Here is a 24,199-nt window from a genome sequence, read left to right as displayed (position 1 = left end):
GCAGCAACAGCATTGACTGAGAGCACTTTAGAAATCAGCAAATGGGGATCAAATGGATTAAAACAGGCAAGGTTAAATATGAGAGCAGGCTGTTTGGAAAGATAAAATAGATTGTTCGAGCTTTAAGATCAGAGGTGCAAAATTTACAGGAGATGAGCAGGACAAGTATTTTACAGAGAGTGGTGGGTAAGAAGTCGCAGTCAGGCGAGCAAGATAGCAAGATAGAGCAAGATAGACCACTCGACCCTAAAAACCATAGTATGTCATGGCGCCATTTTGTAGGCAGAAACTTGCAGAAACATTTTAAAAGAAAAATAACAAAAATCTGTGAATTGATAGATGAGATATTATGGCGAGTCCAGAAACTTGTCCTTTGTGGAAGAAGTTTATTGCGACAGCAATATTCGTATACAAAGGTTTAACAACAAGATAACGGACAACCATCAAAAACTCACTGTCTTCTTCGAAGACGTCTCCGAACTAACTCTTTTCGGGCGCCAAAAGCGCACATGACAACGCTGTCCAATCAGCGATGTCGCTCTCTGGACCAATCCCTACGGTCGCGCTCACACGTGACCTTGCTGGCCAATCTGAGGGTTCGACGACCAGGACCATTCTCTATGGTCGCTACATGACCCCCCCCCAGAACCCGAGGTACGGAACCTAGCAGGGAGCCGGATTTCGCGACCATAACGAGTAAGGAGAGGGGCCGCCTGAACCACAGGAGCCGGAGATTCCGGACTTGGAGGAACTGCCAGAGCGGGGGGTCCTGGACTGAGCGGAACTGACGGAGGCCGGCCTCTCCTAGGGGGTTGGCCGACCAGGACTGGTTGCTCCGGATCCAAGTGTGCAGGTTTAAGCCGGGACACCGAGACGAGCTCACTCCTGCCGCCCACGTCTAAGGTGAAGGTAGCCGTCCCCACCAATATGGCGAGTCCGGAAACTTGTCCATTGTGGAAGAAGTTTATTGCGACAGCAATATTCGTATACAAAGGTTTAACAACAAGATAACGGACAACCATCAAAAACTCACTGTCTTCTTCGAAGACGTCTCCGAACTAACTCTTTTCGGGCGCCAAAAGCGCACATGACAACGCTGTCCAATCAGCGATGTCGCTCTCTGGACCAATCCCTACGGTCGCGCTCACACGTGACCTTGCTGGCCAATCTGAGGGTTCGACGACCAGGACCATTCTCTATGGTCGCTACAATATATTCTGCATTTTAATGGTATCATCACACATACTGATCCCCCAAAAGACTGATTACACTGCGAGAGGCAGAGCGAACGGCGGGTTTTGCCTACTAAAATGGCTCCTTTGCGTACTACACTTCAGTATAGGCGATTTCAACGGAGTGGTCCATCTTGTTCCTATAGCATCTTTGCTGCCAGGGGTGGTGGTGGTGGAGGCAGATTTGATTTCAGATGGCTTTTAGATAGGCACATGTATGCAGAGAATGGAGGGATATGGATCATGTGCAGGCAGATGAGATTAGTTTAACTTGACATCATGTTCAGCACAGACATCATGTCAGTTTAGTTTATTGTCATGTTTACCGAGGTACAGTGAAAAGCTTTAAGCTGCATGCAGAAAGACAATACACGATTACAAATTGCTGTGACTCGTTTGTTGGGAAAATATTTCTAACAGCGTGTCGTGGTGTTAGAATGTGTCGTGGTATTGGAGCACATATGGGGTGTTGGGGCCTATTGGGTGTTGGGGGTTGTTAGGCTGCATGCCACAGTAACCTGTTTGATTCCGTGTGCACCAACCAGATATCTCAACTGTTGGTGGTCAAACCCGAGGAGCGTTACACGGCAGACCAGGCGCTGGCCCACCCGTTCTTCCAACAGTACCTGGTGGAGGAGGTTCGCCACTTCAGCCCCTACAGGAAGTTTAAGGTAGGGACTTCTGTAAAGTACCCTTTGTGTGTGTGGATGGTGGGAGGCGGCAGATTCAGGCGATGGCGCTGATTCTGAAATGCTCTGTGAACTACCGAGTGAGCAGCTCAGATGTACCAGTACAATTTATATTCAAACAGATGGACTGACCGGATAATCAGCCAGCACTGAGCTCAGTCACGCCTAGCCCAGAGAACCTTGCCGAGCCCTCCCTGCATCATTACTGTCGATGCCGGGAGCTGTGCCAGACAATTCTAAAAATGATAAGGCGCCAACCTGGTGAAGCTGCAACACAGGACCTGCAGCAAGACAGCGCTTTACTGGTTGCAACAAGGTGTCCCGTCACATACATTCATTAAACCCCTTCACTCCTGGCCACAATCTGGCAGAAAAGTGTGTGGAGGGATGGAAAGAGGATGGTTAAGTGTGGAGGGAGAGGGAGAGTGCGCAGGAGGATTGAATGTGGAGGGATGGAGGGAGGGGTGGAATGTGTAGGATGGACAGAGAATTGGATTGTGGAGAAGTTTCACTGTCAGACTCTACCCTATTTTCCAGACCATCATCTGGACTGTTCTGGCCTCCGTTCGCATTTACTACAATTACCGACGTGCGAAGCCTCCCAGCAAACAAGTGCTCATCCGCGATCCCTACGCTTTTAAGGGAGTTCGTAAAATTATCGATGGCTGCGCTTTCAAGGTGTACGGACATTGGGTGAAGAAGGGTTTGCAACAGAATCGAGCAGCTTTGTTTGAGAATTCTCCAAAAGCCGTCCTGTTCTCCCTGAGAGAGGCCACAGCCCAGCTGGCATGAATCCATCCTCCCTGTGGTCAATGGTGTTAGTCAGTGGAAGTGCAGCACGAGTCTGGCACCGAGCCTTGCCCTGCATGCTGCTTCTATTTGTGTTTCTGCTAAGGTGTGCATTGAGGGTGTAACCTTATTAATGCAACTTGCTAACGTAAACGTAGAGAAGCCGGGTGGTGGTTCAGATCCCAAGTGGTTCCGCAGTTTTGTAAGTGCTGAGAAACGTTGGCATCGGTGTGATTTGGTAACTTCACACTGGTTTATAGTCGACCCCTCCCTCTGCCTGCTCCCCCTGCTTGGCTCACACTGATGGCTGTGACATGTCAATCTTATCTGTCAACAGCTCTCTCCTCCTGCTCTTTGATCTTTTTCACCATGAACACCCATCACAAGAACCCCCATGCTGACCACCATCACTTGGACCTCCAGTCTCATCCTGAGCACCATCCCTCAGACCCACCCCCACCTTGAGCACCCGTCACATGGCCCTTCACCTTGACCACCATCATGTGGACCCAGATCTTGACCCTCATCCTGAACACCCATTACATGAACCCCACCATCACAAGAAACTCCACCCCGACCTTGACCACCATCACGCGGACCCAGATCCTCACCATCACACAGACACCCACCCTCACCCTGAACACCCACTGCATGGACCCTGTCCCCACTCTCACCTTGAATCCATCACAAGGAACACCACCCTCACTGCAATCACCATCACAAGGATCCCTTCCCTCACACTGCCCACGATCCCTGCTCTCACCCTGAGCAGCCAACCAACAATCTCCAGCCCTATCTGCAGTTTGGCACTGGGTCACAGACCGATGGAGACAGGGGAATCTTTGGTGCAGAACAAAGACATTGCTGGCTGATAAACTGCCATTGCCTTGTGGGTAAAAGGATTTCAATGGAGGGTGGGCCTCTCACCTGAATATCCAGTCCCCACAGACAGAGATCCAAAATTCTTCCTCAAATTATCTTTAATTCTTCAGCCAATTACCTTAACTCAATAACCAATACTATGGATGTCTCTGTCAAGGGAAATGGCTCCTTCAGTCCCACTTCATCCACACCTTTTGTAATTGTGCATATTTGATGCTTTTTCTCCCCTCTGACTCCTCAGTTGCAGAGGAGCCAGCCCAGCCCAGCCCACCCAGTCCTGCTCCGCTGGCGGATTCTCCTTTCTGTAAGTGTAGACAAAGCTAAGAAATCTCACAACCAACAGATCAAAGCCTGTTGTGAATGGTGACGGACAATTAAATAGCTAACAGAGGAGGGGGAGGGGAACCCCAGAACATCCCAGCCTCCAAAATGTTGGCCCAGGCATGTGGGTGCTGAAGAAAATACTGAAGCATTTGTCACCATGTTCAGCCAAAAGGGCCGTATAAGTGATCCATCTTGGCTTCACCCTAAGATCTCACCATAGCGGATCCTAGTCTCCTGCCAATTTGACTCACTGCACATGATTAGGACTCAACTGAGAGCTCTGGATGTAGCAAAGTCTGCGGGATCAGTCAACGTTCCCATCGTTGTAATGAAGACCTGTGATCCACAAACAACTCTGTCTGCAGATAAGCTGCTCCAGTACCGTTATACCACCACCAGGGGAAACTAGCCCAATATGTCCTCTTCACCAAAACAGGACAAATCCAGTCCAACTAATTACCGCCCAATCATTCTGCTCTCAGGACAGTGACTGAAGGTATCATCAACAGTGTGATCCATTGGCACTTGCACCCCAATGCCTTTCCACTCCAGAACCCTGAACTCCAAGAATCAGAAGGGGGGAATATGCACTAGGAAATACAATTTTAAGGGGCACGGGGAGAGAGAGATTGAGGAGTACATGTGCACAGGTCATTGGGAGGGTGGGTCAAGAGAGCCATTGCAAAAAGACACAAAATCCTGGGCTCTACAAAGAGAGGCACAGAATGCAAGAGCAAGGCAGCCATGAGGAACTTCTATCAAACTCGAATTCAGCCACAACTGGAGTATTGTGTCCAGTTGTGTGTGCCACACTTCTAGAAATATGGCTTTGGAGAAGGTGGAGAAGTAATTTAATAAAATGACTCCAGGGGTGAGGGACTTCAGTTGTGTGGAAAGGCTAGAGAAGCTGGGATTGTTCCTCTCGAACAGAGGAGGTTGTGGGGGGGGGGGGGGGGGGGGGATGTAAAATCATTGAAAGTATGGACTAGGTAGATAGGGAAACTGTTTCCATTGTTGAGAGGGGGTAGGCAAAAAAACTGAAAGTGATGTCAGGATCTTTTTGAAGCAACCGCTGGTTTGGGTCTGGAATGCAGAGGAGACAGGCTCAAGTGCAGCGTTTAGGTGCAGGACGATGGATGAGAACGGAGTGGGACGTGCTGGGTGCTCCTCCATGGGACCTCTGCACACCGAGAGGCACAGTGGCGCAGCATTAGAGCGGCTGCCTTGCGGCGTCAGAGACCCGGTTCAATCCCGACTACGGGTGCTGTCTGAACGGAGTTGGCACATTCTCCCTGTGGCTGCATGGGCTTTTCCAGGTGCTCCCGTTCCTCCCACATTCCAAAGACAGTCAGGTTTGTAAGTTAATTGGCTTCTGTAAATTGTCCCTAGTGTGTAAGATAGAACTAGAACCGATTGTTGGTCGGTGCAGATTTGGGCCGAAGGGCTGTTTCCATGAGGTATCTCTAAACTAAACGGCAACCTTCTGTGCTGTAACAAAAAAAATGGAAAGACTTGTTCATAGGATATAGAACAGTACAGCACAGGAACAGGCCCTTCACCCCACAATGTTTGTGCTGAAGACAAACTCTTATCTGCTTGCACATAATCCATATCTCTCCATTCCCTGTACCTTCATGCAAAGATCCAAAAGCCACTTAAATGCCACAATCGTATCTGCCTCCGCCCGCACCCCCAGCAGTGCGTTCCAGGCACCTACCATACTCAGTATAAAAAAAACTTGCCACACACATCTCCTTTAAATTTTGCCCCTCTCACCTCAAGCTATGTCCTCTAGTCTTAGACATTTTCACCATGGGGAAAAAGGTTTTGATTGTCTACCCAATCTATGCCTCTCATAACTTTATATACTTTTATCAGGTCTCCCCTCAATCTCAGGCATCCAGGGAAAACAGTCCAAGTCTGTTCAATCTCTCAGGTTCAAGTTGGGTAAAATGATTCAGCAAGAACACTCATTGATTTTCAGAGGATTGATAGGACCAATCCTTCAATAACCAATTCACACTTTTATTGCATGCATCTGGTGGTTGGCTGTTTGATATGAATTGCTGCATGCTCTTGTTCAGTCTAACCTAAAGAAAAACATTAAATTATTTTTGTGGCTGTGGAAGTCTATTTTTTTTACTCATTAAAGCAATATGTTTGACTATGAGCTGGCTGTATGTGTGATAACATGTGTGCCTCTTTGAATGATTGGGAGTTGTGTATGTAGAAAATTCATTGAAACAGTTTGACGTGTGGAAACCCAATTGGTAACTGTTTCCTTTTTAACCAGTAACTGGACCAAGTGGACCCGTTGAGCCCAAACCACTTCTGCATTGGTGCAGCACCCTCTCCTCCCCACTCCCTCCTCCCCCCACTCCCTCCTCCCCCACTCCCCTCTCCTTCCCCCACTCCTCCACCCCCTCCCCCTCCCAGGAGCAACCCGCAGTTGCCGTAGCAACCCACCTCCCAGCCTGGGTGGCCGCCATTGGTGGGGAGAGAGTCATGTCCTGTCCCAGTGCGAGAATGTTCAGTGGTAGAAGGCGGCGACTCTCCCACTGTTGCTGAGCCGCTGGACTCTGGGCGTGGGGAAGGAGCTGAGCCAGCCGGGGAGACGGGGGAACTGAGGGCAGGCCCAGGCCTCGGCCTCCACCAACGCCGGCCTCACCGCCACTGCTGCTGCTGCCGCCTTTCTCCTTGGCCCACCTCAGGCTCACGGTTACCCAGGCCCAGGCTGGTTCCCCAGGCACCAGGCCTGGCTCTCCCGCCCCCAAGAGACAGGCGGCCGACCCCTGCTCAACGGGCCCCAACTGCGTAGGCGTGGACGCATTTGTTCTGCGCACGCGCGGATGCGGCGGCCATCTTACGTAAGTACCAGATCAACGGAGCCCCAACTGCGCATACGCAGTTTAAAAAACTTTAAATGGTGAATAACGTTTAAAATATAACCGATTTCAATGTAACTTATTCCATAGGACCACGGGACGACGGTGAGTAAGGTGGGCCTAAAATTGTTGCGCTATCGGGTACCGTTTTGGCTGTAGTTCAGGAGCAAGAGAACAAACGAGAATTTTAGTATATAGATTCAGAGACTAAAAATCCTGTTTAGTTACCCCAATCTGTTGGACATTTCCTATTTCTAATACATTGCACACAAAGATCAAATTTAGCTAGAGAGTGTGCAGGTAAGATTCACAAGGATGTTACTAGGACTGGAGGGTTTGAGTTATAAGGATGGACTGTACCGGTTGGGATTACTCTCCAAAGGACGCTGAGGGATGTCATAAAGCTATGTAGCTCAGAAACAGGCACTTCGTCCCAACCAAGTTGTCTCACCAAGCTGCTCCCACTTGCCTATGTCTGGCCCATATCACCATGAACCTTTCCTATCCATGTATCTGTTCAAGTGTCTTAAATGCTGTAATTGTACACATCTCTACCATTCCCTCTGGCAGCTCATTCCTTCTGAATTGTGAAAAAGTTGCCTGTCAAGTCCCTTTTAAATTTTTCCCTTGTATCTTAAACTCCTGCCTACTAATTTTAGACTTCCCTATCATGAGGGAAAGACTGTGGCTATTCAATTTATCTATGCCCCTCATGATTTTATCAACCCTTCGTCACCCAGCAGCCTCCTCCACTCCAGGGAAAAATACCTAGCCTATCCAACCTCTCCTTGTAACTCAAACTGTCCAGGTACAGTAACATAACTGTAAATCTTATTTTGCAAATTTTCCAGTTTATTGACATTCTTCCTAAAGCCGGGCAATCATAAACACAGCACGCTTAATGTGGCCTTACCAATGTCTTGTACAATTATAACATGACATTATAATTCCTGTACTCAATGCGCTGACCTATTAAGGGAAGCTTGCCAAACACCTTCTGTGCTACTCTGTCTACCTGCGTCTCCACTTTCATGGAAATATGAATCTGCATCCCGAGGTCTCTGTTCTACAACATTCACCAAGCCCCTACTATTTACCGTGTGAGTACTCCTCTAGTTTGTTTTCCCAAAATACACCACACATTTATCCGAATTAAACTCCTTCTGCCATTCCTCAACCAACTGGCCCAGTCGTGCAAGAAGTATGGATGGAACCAGGAGGGTGGGAAGACTAGAAGAGTATTGGAAGGAGGAGTGGGGAAAGCACATCAGAGGTGAGGGTTAATTGAAATTGGAATATTCAATGTTCATACCTTTGCGGTACAAGGTGGAATTATGAGATGCTGTTTCTTTGGTTGGCATTGGGCTTTACCCTGGCAGTGGAGAAGGCCGAGGACAGACAGGTTGAAGTGGGAAAGGGCAGTGTAAATGAACTGCCATGCAGTTGGGAGCAGGATGGTCATTACAGACAGAGAGCAGCTGCTCTGCAAATTGGTCGCCTAATCTACATTAATCATATTGGGAGCACTGAATGCAACAGACAAGGTTGGAGAGGTGTGTCACCTGAAAGGACTGTTTAGATCTCTGGATGGTGGTGAGAGAGGGGGGTGCAAGAACAAGTGTTGCACTTCCACCAATTGCAAGAGAAAGTGCCAGGAGTCAGGAATAGATGGGTGGGTAAGGATGAATTGAGCAGAGTGTCACAGAGGCAGTAGTCCATGTGGAAGGAAGAAAGGCGTGTGGAGAAGGTGAGGGATCACATTGCAGCTGGCAGAAGTGACAAATCAGAGTAATTTATTAGGTCTCTAGAACAGGAAATTCAGTTTACAGCCAAAAATGAATACTAATTTGTTCCAACAGCTTCTGAAACAACAACGATTCTTCAGGCAAAATTAAATTTCTCCTTTCCATTGTTTTATTTAGTATATCAAAATGTTTATCACGTATGAAAGAAACACATAATTGTAGAACAGTTTCACATCTTCAATGTTCAATTTCAATCTTAGTAAGGTTGTATTAAACATTTCCAGACACATAATTGGCCCTCTGACATTTCACCAATTGCTTTAAAATTACTCCTTTCAGAGTTCAGTTTTATTTTTTCCTTTTTGTCTATGGTTAGATGGAGCCAAGCTTTTAGCGCATCGGAATCCCAGATTATCGGACGCTGAGTCTGCGGTGTTTCCCATTCTAAAAACAAAGATGCAAGTTAGTTTGCTGCTGCGATTTTATGTTCTACAGAACTTAAGTCCACAGAAGTGCAGAGTGTAATCTTCTGAGCTGCAACTTATTGAAATGATTGGTGCAGGCTAGTTACCCATCTAACAAGAGCCGTGGTACGAGGAGTACATGCCACTACTTCTTTTAATGTAGAGGTCCCTCTCGAGGCTGTGCAGAGACTGACAGTATCAGCTGTGACTCAGTGACTGCATCCTTGCCTTGCAGTCTGAGAGAATACATATCCACACCGAAAATACAAAATCTAATGCAGGTTGACGTTCCTGGTGAAATTCAGTGACAAGTGACTCTTCACCTGATTACCCTATGATACTCTGTCATCTGCAGGACAAATTAGAAATGTGTGATGGAACACCCTCCACTCACCTGGAAGGACAAGCACAGCTGCTAACGTTCAGGCAGCTCAAAACTGCAGGACAGGGTGGGATGTTTGATTAGCACTTCATTTTTCACCATACACTTTTCTTCTGTCCATCCTCAGCACCCTGTGGCTGCTGTATGCACTGGATACAACATTTACTGAGACCTCCTCGATAACCATGTCCAAACCCACAACTTCTGCAGCCTGGAAAAATAGGGACACCTGGCACATGGGAACACCTCCCTCCCCTAGTCCAAACCTATTCTGATCTATCGCCTCGCCCTTCCTTGCACCAGCAATTGTCAACAAGCTGGAACAGCCTACCAGATTCTGTAATGGGGGCACCTTCACACGATTCAAAAACACAGTTTAGCCCCATCTTCTCAAGGGCAATTAATCCCCAAAAATGAATTAAGCAAGGCCAAGAGTATGTAATACAGGTGGAGCCAAATACACAAGTCATCTCCTGCATTTGACAAAATTTGACCTTGTCGAGTCACCTCACGTTACCCAAAAGTTAAGTTGAAAATAGTCTAGGTAGTCTGAAAAAAAATCAAAATGAATTTGGGGGTTTACTAGTACAATGGCAATACTTCAAATCATCTGACATTGTTCACACAGTCAAATGCCAAAGGATACCTGACGCTCAAGTAATTCCACACACACTTAGCACCTTTGAGAAACTGGCAGGGAAAAGGAGGGTAAAAGATCAAGAACGATACCTGTGTCAGGACAGCACTGTGATTACAGTTGTGTTTTACCTGCTGGTGACCCGTGCTTTATGATTGACTCGTCCATCTACACTGTCAATCCATGAGGATCCACGCAGAACGTACATCTTCTGAGATTCAACCTTTACCGGTTGGCCTGCTGGAACGTACTCCGAGTCAGTCCATTCCCATATATTTCCCAGCATGTCATAGATGCCTAAGCAAAGTGTACAAACACCAGTGTCATAGAAAGTCTTAGAATCACAGTACAGAAACAGGCCACATTATTCCATATTGAACATCATTTTCAAACTCAATTATTTGTGTTTCAATCACACAGCCAGGAAAACATGAATTTCATAGGGGTAAAATAATCAACATTTAAACTATCTAAAAAATAAATGCATATATTACAACATCAATACCTTTCATTTAAATACAATGTTTATGTTTAAAGAGTGGTTGGGGGAGGTTGTGGGCAATAAAATAACTACTGAAGAAAACTCAGAGACTGAAGATACTGGAATCTTGAGCAATAATAATAAATTGCAAAAGGGTCTCAGTGGGCCAGGCAGCGTCTGTGGGGAAAAATGGACAGAAGATGTTTTGAGTCCTTCGTCTGGATGAGATAGAACAACACAACAAGTTAGGGAGGTTTTGTAAAATGACGAGCAAAGATTTGGTGAGACAGAACCACTTTGTGGAGGTTTGTGAAAATATAGGGGATGTACAACAGGCACAGAGGGTGAATCACACCTTACCATAGTGATTCTGTGGTGGAAATGCATTTACAGGGGATACACCATGATAACCATCTTCTGCAGTGTCCTGTTCAGGAAATTTTCCCTGTAATAAACATATTCGGAGAGTAGATTGGAAGACACAAATGCAAATAATATCCAAGATACACAATGGAAAGTCATTTTTACCCAATGAACATTAAGAGGCAGTCAAAGCAAAGATAAGGCCACCAGGAGGCAAGGGAAGAGATAGCTAGGGCTCGGGCTGAGGCGTGGTTTCAGATGACTGGAGAGAAGTAGGGTAATTACAGAGCCAGCATTGGCAGTAAGGAGGTTGGTGAAAAGAAGTCTGAGGGGAAGGATTTGTGAACACTTGGAAGGCAAAAACAGATACAATTAAATGGGAAGGCTTGGAGAAGTTGGCAATTCCCAAGTAGAAACAACACCTGATGCAGAGGGGAAGGACACAAAGATGGAAATGGTGGAAGCTCTGGCCAATGTCTTTCCGTCTACAGAGACCAACAAGACTGGAAACATTCAAGGGGATGATAAACCTGATACTTGCAGGCAACAATGTCAGCAGGAAACTGGTTGCCACACATTTGTTCAAGGCAAGCAGTATTTGGGGAATTTAGAATCCAACAATAATGAATTTCTCACCGTGGGCCTTCAGATTTCTGGGGCAGAGAATCGCAGAATCACGATGCTCAGAAAGAAGACTCCTCCTGACACGTCTTAAGTGGTGATGTTTTCACCCTGAAACTATGTTCACTTGTATACAGACGCCATAAACAAAGGAATCACTTACATTACCAAGTCTCTCAGAAACTGGTGTGCACCAACGTGAACATCTCTCATTCTTGTGAACAGGCCCATTTGTTTAATTGTTCCTCACAGGCCCTTCAGCCCAGGATCAATCTTGTGAACCTATGCTGAACTGATTTCAATGCAAACACATCCTCCCTTCGATACATCAGCAAACTATTGGCTGTTCTTTGGGTGTGGTCTCACCAGCACGCGGAAGAACCAGTGGCAAGATTTCCTTACTCGTGCAATTCATCCCCCTCGTAACAAAGGACAACATTTCTTCTGCCTTGCTGATTACCCACTGCATCTCTGCACTTCCTTTATGCATTTCTTATAAGAGGACATTGAGTTCTCACTGCCCTGTGGTATTTAATAATCTCACAACATTTATCTTTTTCTTTCTGCAAAAATGGATAAGTTCACATTTGAACTTATCCAAACAGCATCAGCATGTCTCTTGCACTGTGGAAAGCTAACAATCTTGACCACTACACCACCACCTCAAATACACCGATCACTCCATCCACCAGTCAGTCTGATAATCTTGCTGCTGTTTGTGACCGTTCACAGACAGATTGAAGCACATGGCACCAACAAAAAGTTACACAGCAGCAGAATGAGAAGACACATGTACTGTTAAAATTACTCAAAACACCACGTTACCTGCCAAAGGTTTGTGCGATTGGGCTGAAACTTATTTCCCCAAGGATACACTCTACCTGAAAGCAAGGATGAGAGAATTTAGTGTATAAATTGTAGACCAAGGTGCATGACTTAGATTTTCACATTCTCCTGTCAAAGTTTTAAACATAATTGCAGGCATCAGCAGAGCTGGTATCAAATGCTGGAGGCTCACAATATTTCGTAGCAATTATCCTTCAACAATACAAATGCATCTTGGTCCCAAATGCTGTCTTGTAGTAACCAGTGTAATACTGAAAAAATCCTAGGGAACCACATGCAGCTGCCAACACTGAACCAGGCAGCAGCAATCTCAAACTCCAGCCCTTAAAAGGGACCCAAGGAACAAACATCAGAGATGCAATTTACAAAATAGGTTCCTGTTGTTTATATAGCGTTTGGGGGAGGGGGCGGTGTGTGTTGGGGGCGGGGGGGGGGGGGGCAGGCAGAGAGAGCAAGGAAAAGGGTGAGAGGGCTGCATGAGTTATAGAAGAAGGCAAGCCACATTTCCTGAATGGAGAGGACACTTCATACGTCCTGGAACACAATGCCTCATCTCAAGAACAGATGTGGCAGAGTCAGAGAAACCAAGAGAAAATGAAGCATCCGTACAAGAGACTAAGTGGGAGGAGGTGCATTCAAGGTTTGGCTCTCCTTCTGCGGTCAATGAAACCCTCAATCACATTTCATCCATTACCTAAACCTCCTCTCACCCCTTTTTAAAAACTTCTCACTTGCCACAAGTCCCTTTTCCTGCAAGTATTTTCTCCCAACTAACCTTTACAAGTTCCGTTAGTGTAAGAAAATAACTGCAGATGCTGGTACAAATCGAAGGTATTTATTTCACAAAATGCTGGAGTAACTCAGCAGGTCAGGCAGCATCTCAGGAGAGAAGGAATGGGTGACTTTTCGGGTCGAGACCCTTCTTCAGTCTGAAGAAGGGTCTCGACCCGAAACGTCATCCATTCCTTCTTTACAAGTTCCTGTCAGTTCTTTCAAAACTTGCTTTATCCCAATTTAGAATATTGATTTGTGAACCAGTCCCATCAGTCTGAAGAAGGGTCTCGATCCGAAACGTCACCCATTCCTTCTCTCCCGAGATGCTGCCTGACCTGCTGAGTTACTCCAGCATTTTGTGAATAAATACCTTCGATTTGTACCAGCATCTGCAGTTATTTTCTTATACTATCTTCTCCCATAACTATCTTAAAACTAATGCAATTCTTGTCACTGGTCCAGAAGTGTTACCCACTAACTCTTCACTTGCACTGCCTCATTTAATATCAGGCAGCCCAGTGTTGCCTCTTGCCCTATAGGGCATTCTTCATACTGTTTGAGAAGTTTTTTCTGGACATATTTACCAAGTTCCACCCCTTGGAAGCCCTTTACACTATGGCAGTTCCAGTCAATACAATGGAAGTTGAAAATGCCTACTCTTACAACTCTGTTGTTCTTCCAGCTATCTGCCTTCTCCTTAAATATTTGCACCTACAATTCCCGTAGAATTCCAGTCTTACCAGCAAGGACAAGACTCACCTACATATCCCTCCGACCTCGCCTATTGCATTTGGTGTTCTTAATTTTGCTTAAATAACCACATGGAAATTACTTGCAGAAAATAAATTAAACTGTAAATGCTGGAACGGTGGGGCACAAAAGCCGGGATGCTGATTATTAGAAATTGCTGAACTCATCGAGTCCAGGCGACTTTAATGTGACAAGTCAGAAAATGAGTTGATCTCGAGCTTTGTTGGAAGAGCCCAAAAGTCAACACAACAGAGAACTAAAGCGACTTCCAGCGGGAACTCGGGGATGCGCTTATGGACTGCAGCAAATTTACGTGTTTATTTAAGCAAAATTTCTGCCACAGCCCAATGATTGTTTTGAATATCTTACATCAATCAAGAAGTTGGGTCAGCTTCTCTCTTCACAGACACTGCCTGACCTGGTGAGTCCTTCAGCATTGCCCATTTTTATTTCAATGATTTATTTGTCTTCTCCCAGTTACAACACCTCCAAGTTTATATTTTCTTATTCTCTAATCTGTTTAGCACCCTTTTTCACTAAGCCTTATCCACTCTTCATCATCATTTCATTTCCACACACCTCCATCTCATCATAAATCTTCCCTTCCTTCTTTTGTCAGCATCGGAAGACCCATTTCCAATGGAATGTCTTTGATCTGAAACTTTAACTCTCTTTTCCTTTCTACAGACGCTGCTGGAACTGCAAAGTAATTTCCAGCAGTTTCTGCTTTTCCCCCCCGCGATAACAAGATTATGAATCGCATAATCTTTCCGGTGAAATTGGGAACATCCAATTGAAAACAAACTCCAAATAATATCAGTGTCAGTGTTGCGAGATCATACCTTCCAGACCTCCTCGAGCAGCAAATTCCCACTCTTCCTCAGTGGGTAACCGCAAACCCTTCCACTGGCAATAGGTTGTGGCATCATTCCAGCTCACCTGCACGACTGGATTTTCCATTTTATCTTTAATTCCAGAGCCAGGGCCTGATGGCTAAAAATAATTGTAATGCAACCTGAATATTCATAAGAATCACGAGTAGTGCATACAGGTTATTAACTTCACAGTAAAATCACAAATTTCACATTAATTTAAAATTTCATTATTTATTCCTAAAACCAGCTTTGTTTTTCAACCCCTATTTGTGCACCCTTGCAGTATCTTTGCTAACAAGATAGCCCATGACGTGCATACATCCCAGTAGTTACTTCATCCTGTCTGCTCAGAGTGCTCAGCTTGTGTGTTAGCATTACAGCTGTGACTATTTGCTCCAGATTGGTGAAGTTAACATTTACACTCACAAGCCACCACATTCCTTGTGTACAAATGGATGGACCGCACAGTTCATTTTTATTCATTCATCCACTGTGTATCACTGGCAAGGCCAACATTGTGGTGAAGGAGTGCTAGGTTTTGACGCATTGACAATGAAGGATTGGGAAGTCAGGAAGGAAGGTGGTTGGAGGGAATCTGCAGAAGGTGGTTCTCCAGAAGCCTTTTGGTTTTTGGTGGTGAATATCATGATTTGGGAGGAACTGTCAAAGTAATCTGGGGGGAGTAACTGCAATGCCTTTTGTGCACAATACTCTGTAGCTACTGTGCATTTATGGTGGAGGGAATGAGTGTTTATACTGATGGGTGAATTCTCCGTCAGGCAGGCTACTTTGCCCAAGATAGTATCATTCATGAGTTGTTGGAATGAGACTCATCCGGGCAGTTGGTGAATATTACGTCATGATCTTGGCTTGTGCATTGCATATGGTGGAGAGACTTTGGGCAGTAAGAACACCTCTCCTGTAGCCATACTGTTGATGTAATTGGTCCAGTTTTGTTTCTGGTCAAAACTGGTCCAGTTTTGTTTCTGGTCCATCTTGATACATGGGATATTGGCAGACCCTGCAATGGTAATGCTATTTAATGGTACTTCTCCTTAGGACCCCATGGCTGAATGTTTTCAAGTACTTATTGTTTGTGCTACTTCATTTACCGAGGAGGTGTGAACAGATTAAACATTACGGGATCATCAGCATACATCCCCACTTCTGACCTCACAATGGAAGGAAGGTCATTGATAATGACGATGATTGGGTACGCATTGAGACAAAGGAGACTGCTTGGGCAGTGCCCCGAAGACCTCCTACGGGGATGCCCTGGGCCTGGGATGTGTCAAAGGACAGAAAATGGCAAATGTAAAATTTGTTCAAAAATACAGTGCGGTCATGGCCAGCAATTTTAGGCCAATCTGGTTAATCTTGACAATTGGAAGTATTTATAAACAATATTTGGGGAAATAATTAATAAGCATTTAGAGAAGTTTGAGTCAATAAAAGATAACCAGCATGGATTTATTAAAAGCAAGTTGTGTTTGACTAACCTGACTTATTTTTTGTTGAAGTAGCAGAGAAGGTTAATTAAGGGAATTCAGTAGATGCTCTCTACATCGATTTTCTGAAACCAATAAAGTCCTGCATAAAGCCCAGTTGACGAAATTGATGCCCAAACAATTAAATAAATAGTAAATTTAAAAAATGGTTTAATGACAGTAGTCGGAGATGGCTGCTTTCTAGATTGGAAGATGGTGATCAGTGGTGCTCCCTGGTGGCTGGTACTGAAACAGCTTATAATGGAAACACCCAAAGTTACTACAGCGTATCCAATGGATGGTACAACTGTTGCTACTGATTTAATAGGAGCCCGCGGAGTAACTTTTCCACACGGAGGGTGGTGTGTATAGGGAATTAGCTACCAGAGAAAATGGTTAAGGCAGATATTATAACAACATTTAAAAGACAGTTGGTCAAATAAATGGATTGGAAGGATTTAGAGAGATTTGGGCAAAATACGGGCAAATGGGATTTGGTCAATAGTGTTAGACACTGCCTGGTCCATCAGAGGTACTGACCACCCCATCATTGAAATAATCTATAGGAGGCAAGTCTCAAAATGGCAACCAATATCATCATAGACCCACATCCGCCTGGTCACACTCTCATTTCAATCCTGCCATTACGAAGAAGGTATAAGAGTCTGAAACAGTGAACATGTTCAGGAATTGCTTCTTCACAACAAGCATTACGTTCTTGAACGTTAGACAACACTAACCTCAACGATGAAAGCAGAGTGTCTTTAGTTGCACTAAGAAATATGCATTTTCTTTGCACTAGTATCATGGTTATTCATTTATTTATTTTTCCTAATTTATTATATATTATCTGTGTGTATTGCATTTACAGGCTTGTTATATTGCTGCAAGAAATAATTTTAATGTTCCATTGTTATTATATATGACAATTAAACACTATAAACTCTTGGCTAAGATGGGGCATCTGGGTCGACAAGGACAGGCAGGGCTGAAGGGCCTGCTTTCATGCTATATGATTATTATTTCTTTTCAAGTAACAGGTATCAACATTCGTTAGCTTTGTTACATTGCTTTAATAAATATATAGCTCTCAAAATAATGCAATAGATTTTTAAAAAGGAAACAATCTTGTCTAACATTGTTCAAAATTCTAGAACCTCACCTGTCTCCAAAAAGCTCTTTCAATAGGTAGCCACCAAGGGGCAGACTGAAACAACAAAATGTCAGCCGGTCATTCAATGAACACAATATCTAAAATTACTTTGGATGCAGAAGTAATGCACATGACATACATTTAATAAAGATATAATTTTGAACAAAGATCAGCAAGAGTATTTTTTACACAGGGCTGACCTGAATTGGTTGCAGCCAGCGATTCTGAAATGAAGCACCAATGTTCAGCTGCTGCTTAGGTGTCCTGGAGTTATGTGGACCTACTATAAATCAGAACAAGCAGAGTGACACATGCTGGCACATCTGCCCTTCTGTTCTAAGTGGAATCAATGGGAACCACTCCAATTCCAACTCCAACCAGACCTGGTGAATGAATACTAACCCCTTCAGGGAATTCCAGGACATGCAGATCAGATGGCAAGAAGTTAATTTGCTTTATTTCTTTAAATCTTTTAATTACATTGGTTCTCTAATGTGGTTTCATTGTTTTTTTATTGTTTAATTTAAAAAGATTATTTAAAGCAATTGTAATATTAATTACGTTTCTATCGGTTGAAGTCTCTGTCAAAGTTAGTTGGGTTGGGACCTCATCAGGGCACTGGAGGTTACGTCTGCTGTGGTCTGAGCAGGGCACCACCTAGGGTTAACTCTGCTGTGGTCTAAACAGAGGTTAACTGTATGGACTGGCCGATCTCCTCAGTGTGAATGGCCAGTGTGCGACCCAGGTTAATGCAGCCAGGCAGGGAGTCATCACAATAAGGGCTCATCACCAAAGCCGTGCGGATCCTGCAGCTGGGCTGCCTAGATGGTAAATTGGCAGTCGCCCAGCTCCAGACTGCTGGGTATGTCTGGTTTATGTCCTTTGAGCTGGATCACTTTTAGGAATCCACAAAATGACATTTAACACAAGGCAATTGAAATGAATTATGGAAAAGTGTGACAATGAGATTCCATTCATAAATTTCCCTCGTATCTCAATGACCAGAATCCTATAACCCTTCAGCTGAACCAAAATCTGCTCCCACTAGCCTCAGCTTTGTGCAAAGTATTTATTGGAAATGCTCAGAAGGTTAGGCAGCATTTTGTGGATTCTGAGCAGGTTGCTTTGACCAAAATATTAATTTCATTCTATCCTTACAGAATGCAGTCTGATCTGCTGCATATTTAAAGCAGATTGATTTTGTTTCTGATTTCTAGTATCTATTTTGCAACAATTATAGAATTGTAATTGCTTGGAAATTGCCTAGTTGGTGCTTGAATTTCAGAGGTGGAGTAACATGCTATGGAGCAGGTTTAGCATTACTGACTGTGGAAAACGTAGGAAAATGTATTTCTACACCAGACCTTTTATGTCGCTCCATTATGAGAGGTGCTTTGCTGAATAAAGGACCCTATTCAAGATCTATCAGGAGTTAATGCCCTACTCTTTCCTACCTGTCAATCCCTATCCAGCTCTAATCTTTAAACACGTATTTCTAGCTGGTTTATTCCTCCCTGTAATAATATTTTTGTGCACAATGTCAAAATCCTGTTTAGGAAAGAGAATAAAGTAGAAGTTACTACACCTCGATTTTTTGTGTCACTTTGCTTTTCAGTTCTTCTGAAACAAAGTCTTCAAATACAAAACTCCAGCCAAATGACTCTGCTTCTGTTTTGTATTTCTGTGATCTGATAAATTCTCTGCAACAGATTGAAAAGTGACGAACTAAATAATGATTATTACAGACTGATAATCTACCGTATCGTATCACCGTAGAGTACATCCAATGTCTCCTGATAAAGCTGAGCTGAAGAGGCCATATTTTGTCTGTAATATCGGCAGTGGAACCAAGGTAGTCCCAAGCTCCCTGGACTAGGAACGGGAGATCAGCCTCGTACACATGACTGAAAGTAGGTGTTTGATACTGTGGAATCTATAAGCGATACACTGTTGTAAACTAAGACGCATGCTGCCTAAACTGCAGGGCCTTCTCATGGTCTGCACTCTACACAGCTCAAAACCTTCAACAAAAGAGATCAAAGCAACACAGAAAATTACATCCACTTTCTCCACACTGTTTGTCAAACAGTTTTTTAAGATATCTGCACAATATGTGTGTGAAACTCACTACACTCTTATTATGCAGATATCTTAGAAAGCCATGTTGACAAACAAATATATCTTAGAAAACCTGTTTGACAAAGCCACATACTGGTTGGAGATTTGGTTTTGAATACTTTGAATAAAATGAAATGAAAAGCCAGGTGATGCAAAATAATTGAGGTGTAATAATTTATTTCCTTTTCCGAAACAGAATTTTGATAAGTGTCTGAAAAGAAATTTGGAAAGGAATTTCAATAAAGTTGGAAAGGAATTTCAATAAAGGAGCTGGAAATGTGTTAAAAGCTCAAGGTAGATGTTGACAGAGTGGATACTGATACAACCACCCAACTTTATTGAACAGAGATGGTTTAATCTAGAATTATTTAATTTGAAAAATAGATGATTGAAAGGAGATTTGATTGAAGTTTATAAAAATTAGAGTATGAGACTAAATGAGCATGGCATAATTATTTCCCTTCACAGAGTTCAAAAGGAAGATGGATTTAAGTTAGCGGAATTATAGAGTCTATATTTATTTATATATATATTTAAAATACTTATTTATATATTATAAAGGTGTAATAGAGTCAGGGAAATAAGTCCCTTGGGCCACTTAACCTGCACCATAAATATACTTACACTAATCCTACATTTAAAAAAAATCCCCAAATTCTCATCATCTTCTCCCAGATTATCCCCTCTGGTGAACTAGGAGAAACGGCAAACTCTACTGAGACAGCACCCAAGTTCAGAATTGTATCCAGTTAATGGAACTGAGGCAGTGGATCTGCAGGCTGCACCACTGTGCCACCCTTGAAGAGCAGTGCCTAAAAATTGGGGTGAGGAGAAAACCAACAATAAATACCAACTGGAAGATCACTTGAAGATGATCACCTTCATGATGTGACACCTAGGGATGCAGGGAAATCCTAAAATGCTCTTTCATGACAGGCCCAATGGTCACCTTAATGTGAATTCATGAGCAGAAAAGAACTGCAGATGCTGGTTTAAATTGAAGATGGACATAAAATGCTGGAGTAACTCAGCGGGACAGGCGGCATCTCTGGAGAGAAGGAATGGGTGGCGTTTCAGGTCTGAAGAAAGGTCTCGACCCGAACGTCACCCATTCCTTCTCTCCAGAGATGCTGCCTGTCCCGCTGAGTTACTCCAGCATTTTGTGTCTATCTATGAATTCATGACCTCTGTGGACAGTTTCAGTAATGTTACTGTTAACCCACTTTTTGATGGAAATATGTGGTACATAAATGCCCAAAATTTAGAATACTGACATACATTAAATTCTATCAACTCTGAGCATTATCACATACACAATCATGTGGTTGAGAAATTAATAAGAATATTTCCTCTTTACATTTTGACCCTAACCACAGAATCACTTATCCATAAATTATTTAAAGCAAAGAATTTTAAGAAGCTTCATATATTTCTCTAACCTAAATTCTGCATTGGTGATTGGATGCTGATTTATGGCAAATGGTTTCACAGTCACTTCTCTGACGGGGTTTTTTCCATCTCTGGCATCGGCCTCATTTGTGCCCATGAGAAACCTTCCACCAGGCAGATTCACAGTCTTTTCCAAAAGATCTCCATCTACAAAAGGAGAAAGAAAATAATATTGTGAGAAAGGGGTAAAAAGGGATAATTGATTTAGACTAAGGATCCTGAGAAATAGCTGACTCGACAATACGACCCTGAGAAATAACTGACCAGACAGTGCTCGGCTAGAGAAAAAAACCACAAGAACAAATGGTGACAGTGTTAGAAGATAATCAGAGAACTGGGAGGAAGGCCAAAATAATCAGAGAGCTAGGAGAGAGGGAGGGCATGAACTACTCTGTACTGCGCTAGCCTAATGAAATAAATGAATATTACTGTATGATGTGGAAGGCAACAGGGGCGGTGACGGTAGATTGTGCACCTCAGTGCTCCGATTGGAAGGAGCCCGAAGGGGAGGAATTAAAGGTGTAACAATTGTAAAATGAAGTGAATAAAAAGAAGGGATTTTCCCGACCTTGGTGTGTCTCGACAGGGGAGACACCCAACTCTGCAGACTTGCAAATAAACTATACTTGTTTCTCTAGATTGTCTCGAGCATCGTGATTGTGAGCACTCACATTTGCATCTCACAATATGAATAGCAGAAGTAGGCTATTCAATAAAATCATGGCTAATCTTTTGCCACAGTGACATTTTCATGCAATAACTGGACATTGTTCAATTTGCTTTATAATTTTATCTAACTTACTCTGTGTCTATATAGCATTTGGCCATTTCCGCCTGTCATTATTTTGGCTCAATATTTTTCTATTTATTTGCCCCACATCCTTACCGAATAGCAACACGTAACATTAAAAAGCTTAATCTGATTTTAACTGCTACTTAACTGCCACATTAAGTCAACTGACTCACGTTATAACAGACATTTCCTGTTAGAGTCAGAGTAATGTGTAGGAAGGAACTGCAGATGCTGGTTTAAACTGTAGACACAAAAAGCTGGATTAACTCAGCAGGCCAGGCAGCATCTCTGGAGACAAGGAATGGGTGATGTTTTGGGTCGAGACCCTAATGCAGCATTGTAACAGGCACTTTGGCCCATTATGTCCATGCAAACCTTTTCCAATCTATTGCTCACATTAGCATTGTGTCCTTCTATGCATTGCCTATTTAAATGTCTCCTAAATGTTTTAACTGCAATTCCACCATCTCCTCTGGCAGGATATCAATCCAGCTCTGCAGATATCAATAACTCTTTGTGCCTACTTAACCTTCAGAGCTTACTTTAAACCTAGGGGATCTTGTTTTGATACCCCTGCCACTAGAAAAAAAGGGGCAGGGTCTGGGGTGATATCCATTCCCTTCAAATAAGGGAAGGGATATCATCCCAAGGGGCCACAAGAGTAGGATGGGGACTTAGTTTAAGGAAAATTGCGAGCACTACTGAAGATTACACTAATTAATGTATAGACGCTAAGAATGTCGGAAGAGCTGTTCTTGTTTTGTGTATATTCTTTTACTCTGAATGAAGTTTATTTTTGAAAATTAAAGAAATGCTTCTATAAGTTCACCCTTCAACCCAGGCAATTGATTGGTAAATTTCTTCTGCATTTCTCCTGCACATATGTTCTCTCCATGCCAACTCCACTTTCTCTCCAATCTAAAACGAACTTTACTTTCTATCCTTCATAGTTCTGATGAAGTCTCGTACTTGAAACTTCTCCGATTGTTTTTCGTTTCTCTCTCCACAAATGCTGCTGCGTGACCCGACAGTTTCCAGCATTTTCCATCTACCCTGTCGTGGCACTTAAAGTCACCTCTCATTCCCCTAAACTTAGCTGAAGTCTCCTGAATCTCCTTTTTGAGGCAATGCCTTCAACTCTGTGAGCATTCGCTGCACTCCCGCTATTGCGGCGACATCCTTTCCTAGGACCTAGGCCCAGGCCTCAACCCCGGGACCCCGGTTCGCGTTGCCAGGGGAGCTCGACCTCACGTTGCTAAGGACGACCCGATCCTGACCTCACGTTGCCGTGGACACCACGACCATTCCCGCTCACGCACCTACGAAAGCCTCCGCCGGCTCCAACAGCAGGAGCGAGAGAACGGGCAGGAGCGCGACGAGGCCGCGCATGGTGCCGGCACAGCAGGCCCGGTCTGCAGCCTCGGGCCCTCGCCTGACGTGCAGCGGCTGGTCGGTCCGCGAGGAAGCGGAGAGGAAGAGGCAGGTCGGATGGAAGGGGCGGGAGTGATGGGAGGGGCAAAGGGTGGACCACAGAGGGAGAGGAGCAGGGGAGGGGAGATGGGGAACAGGAATGGGGGAGGAGGATGGGTGGCTCAGAGCCGTCTCGCCGAGAGATTTGATCCCAGCTCGGAATTGGTCCCCACTGGACGATCTAAAGCGTGATAGACGCTTGCGACGTGTAGTTTCTTTAACTGCAGATGTTGGTTTAAACCGAAGATAGACACAAAGAAATGCTGGAGTAACTCAGCGGGACAGGCAGCATCTCTGGAGAGAAGGAATGGGTGTCGTTTCGGGCGAGGCCCGATTGAGATGTTTTACACCGTAAGCTACACAGCACACGGGGTATGTGCCTAGGCGCAAGTGCTGATGGAGTCGGCACTAAAAGGAGTAGTTCAGGCAGAGTATGTGTTTTTCAAAGAACATCTTGCAGGCTCTGTAGGAGAACGACACAATGGATTGTGTAGGATGGTTTCCCGATGAGATTGTCCAAACAATCTGGGAGATTGACAGGTAGGAAAATAAACTGCTGATGCTGGTTTAAATGGAAGGTAGACACAAAATGCTGGAGTAACTCAGCGGGTCAGGCAGCATCTCTGGAGAGAAGGAATGGGTGACGTTTCGGGTCGAGGCCCTTCTTCAGACTGACCCGTTCCTTCTCTCCAGAGATGCTGCCTGACCCGCTGAGTTACTCCAGCATTTTGTGTCCACCTGGCAGATTGACTCCTAGCCAGAACTTGGAAACCAGTACCAAGAACTTTGTTGGCTTCCGGCGAGAATCACTCTCCCCATCTGACCCTTCCTGCATGGTTGTAGTCTCACTCCCAATGCATGCTGACCTCTGGGCAGCTGTGGTGAGGATAAGACAATTGTCCATATCATATCATATCATATCATATCATATATCTACAGCCGGAAACAGGCCTTTTCGGCCCTCCAAGTCCGTGCCGCCCAGTGATCCCC

At 44.3% G+C, this 24,199-nt stretch overlaps 2 protein-coding genes across 4 annotated transcripts in view; one reads left to right on the top strand and one right to left on the bottom strand.

Moving 5' to 3' along the window:
* Positions 1–4,865, top strand: part of LOC144606279 (phosphorylase b kinase gamma catalytic chain, skeletal muscle/heart isoform-like) — a 30,177-nt gene extending 25,312 nt beyond the window's left edge. For both annotated transcript variants that reach the window (XM_078422215.1, XM_078422216.1), the window contains exons 9-10: positions 1,778–1,903; positions 2,459–4,865. In XM_078422215.1, coding sequence (XP_078278341.1) covers positions 1,778–1,903; positions 2,459–2,713 — 381 coding nt within the window. In that variant the 3' untranslated portion in view covers positions 2,714–4,865. The remainder of the gene's footprint in view (positions 1–1,777; positions 1,904–2,458) is intronic.
* A 3,585-nt stretch (positions 4,866–8,450) lies between these two features.
* Positions 8,451–23,359, bottom strand: sumf2 (sulfatase modifying factor 2). 2 transcript variants are annotated; one of them, XM_078422218.1, is made up of 9 exons: positions 23,017–23,149; positions 20,937–21,093; positions 18,965–19,079; positions 17,389–17,433; positions 14,707–14,857; positions 12,320–12,375; positions 10,871–10,955; positions 10,161–10,326; positions 8,451–8,990 (listed from the first exon to the last, which is right to left on the bottom strand). In XM_078422218.1, the coding sequence occupies exons 2-9, from the start codon at positions 21,041–21,043 to the stop codon at positions 8,882–8,884; spliced, it is 834 nt and encodes a 277-aa protein (XP_078278344.1). In that variant the 5' UTR covers positions 21,044–21,093; positions 23,017–23,149; the 3' UTR covers positions 8,451–8,881. The 2 variants fall into 2 exon arrangements, with proteins under 2 accessions (XP_078278344.1, XP_078278343.1); XM_078422217.1 differs by having other exon boundaries at positions 8,452–8,990; positions 23,059–23,359.
* Between the last annotated feature and the right edge of the window lie 840 nt (positions 23,360–24,199).

This window comes from Rhinoraja longicauda, chromosome 26 (genome assembly GCF_053455715.1).
Source record: "Rhinoraja longicauda isolate Sanriku21f chromosome 26, sRhiLon1.1, whole genome shotgun sequence".
Lineage (NCBI taxonomy): Eukaryota > Metazoa > Chordata > Chondrichthyes > Rajiformes > Arhynchobatidae > Rhinoraja > Rhinoraja longicauda.
Note: the sequence above shows the minus strand (reverse complement) of the source record. Positions and strands in the feature narration are given on the sequence as shown.

Excerpts from the sequence above, each read along its gene's own strand:
- sumf2 (XM_078422217.1), bottom strand. The coding sequence starts at position 23,128 with ATGCGCGGCCTCGTCGCGCTCCTGCCCGTTCTCTCGCTCCTGCTGTTG. Across the intron at positions 19,080-20,936 it reads ATCACCAATGCAGAATTTAG|AGAATTTATCAGATCACAGA; the intron begins GTTAGAGAAATA and ends AATCTGTTGCAG. Across the intron at positions 17,434-18,964 it reads AAGTGACACAAAAAATCGAG|TCTGCCCCTTGGTGGCTACC; the intron begins GTGTAGTAACTT and ends TTGTTGTTTCAG.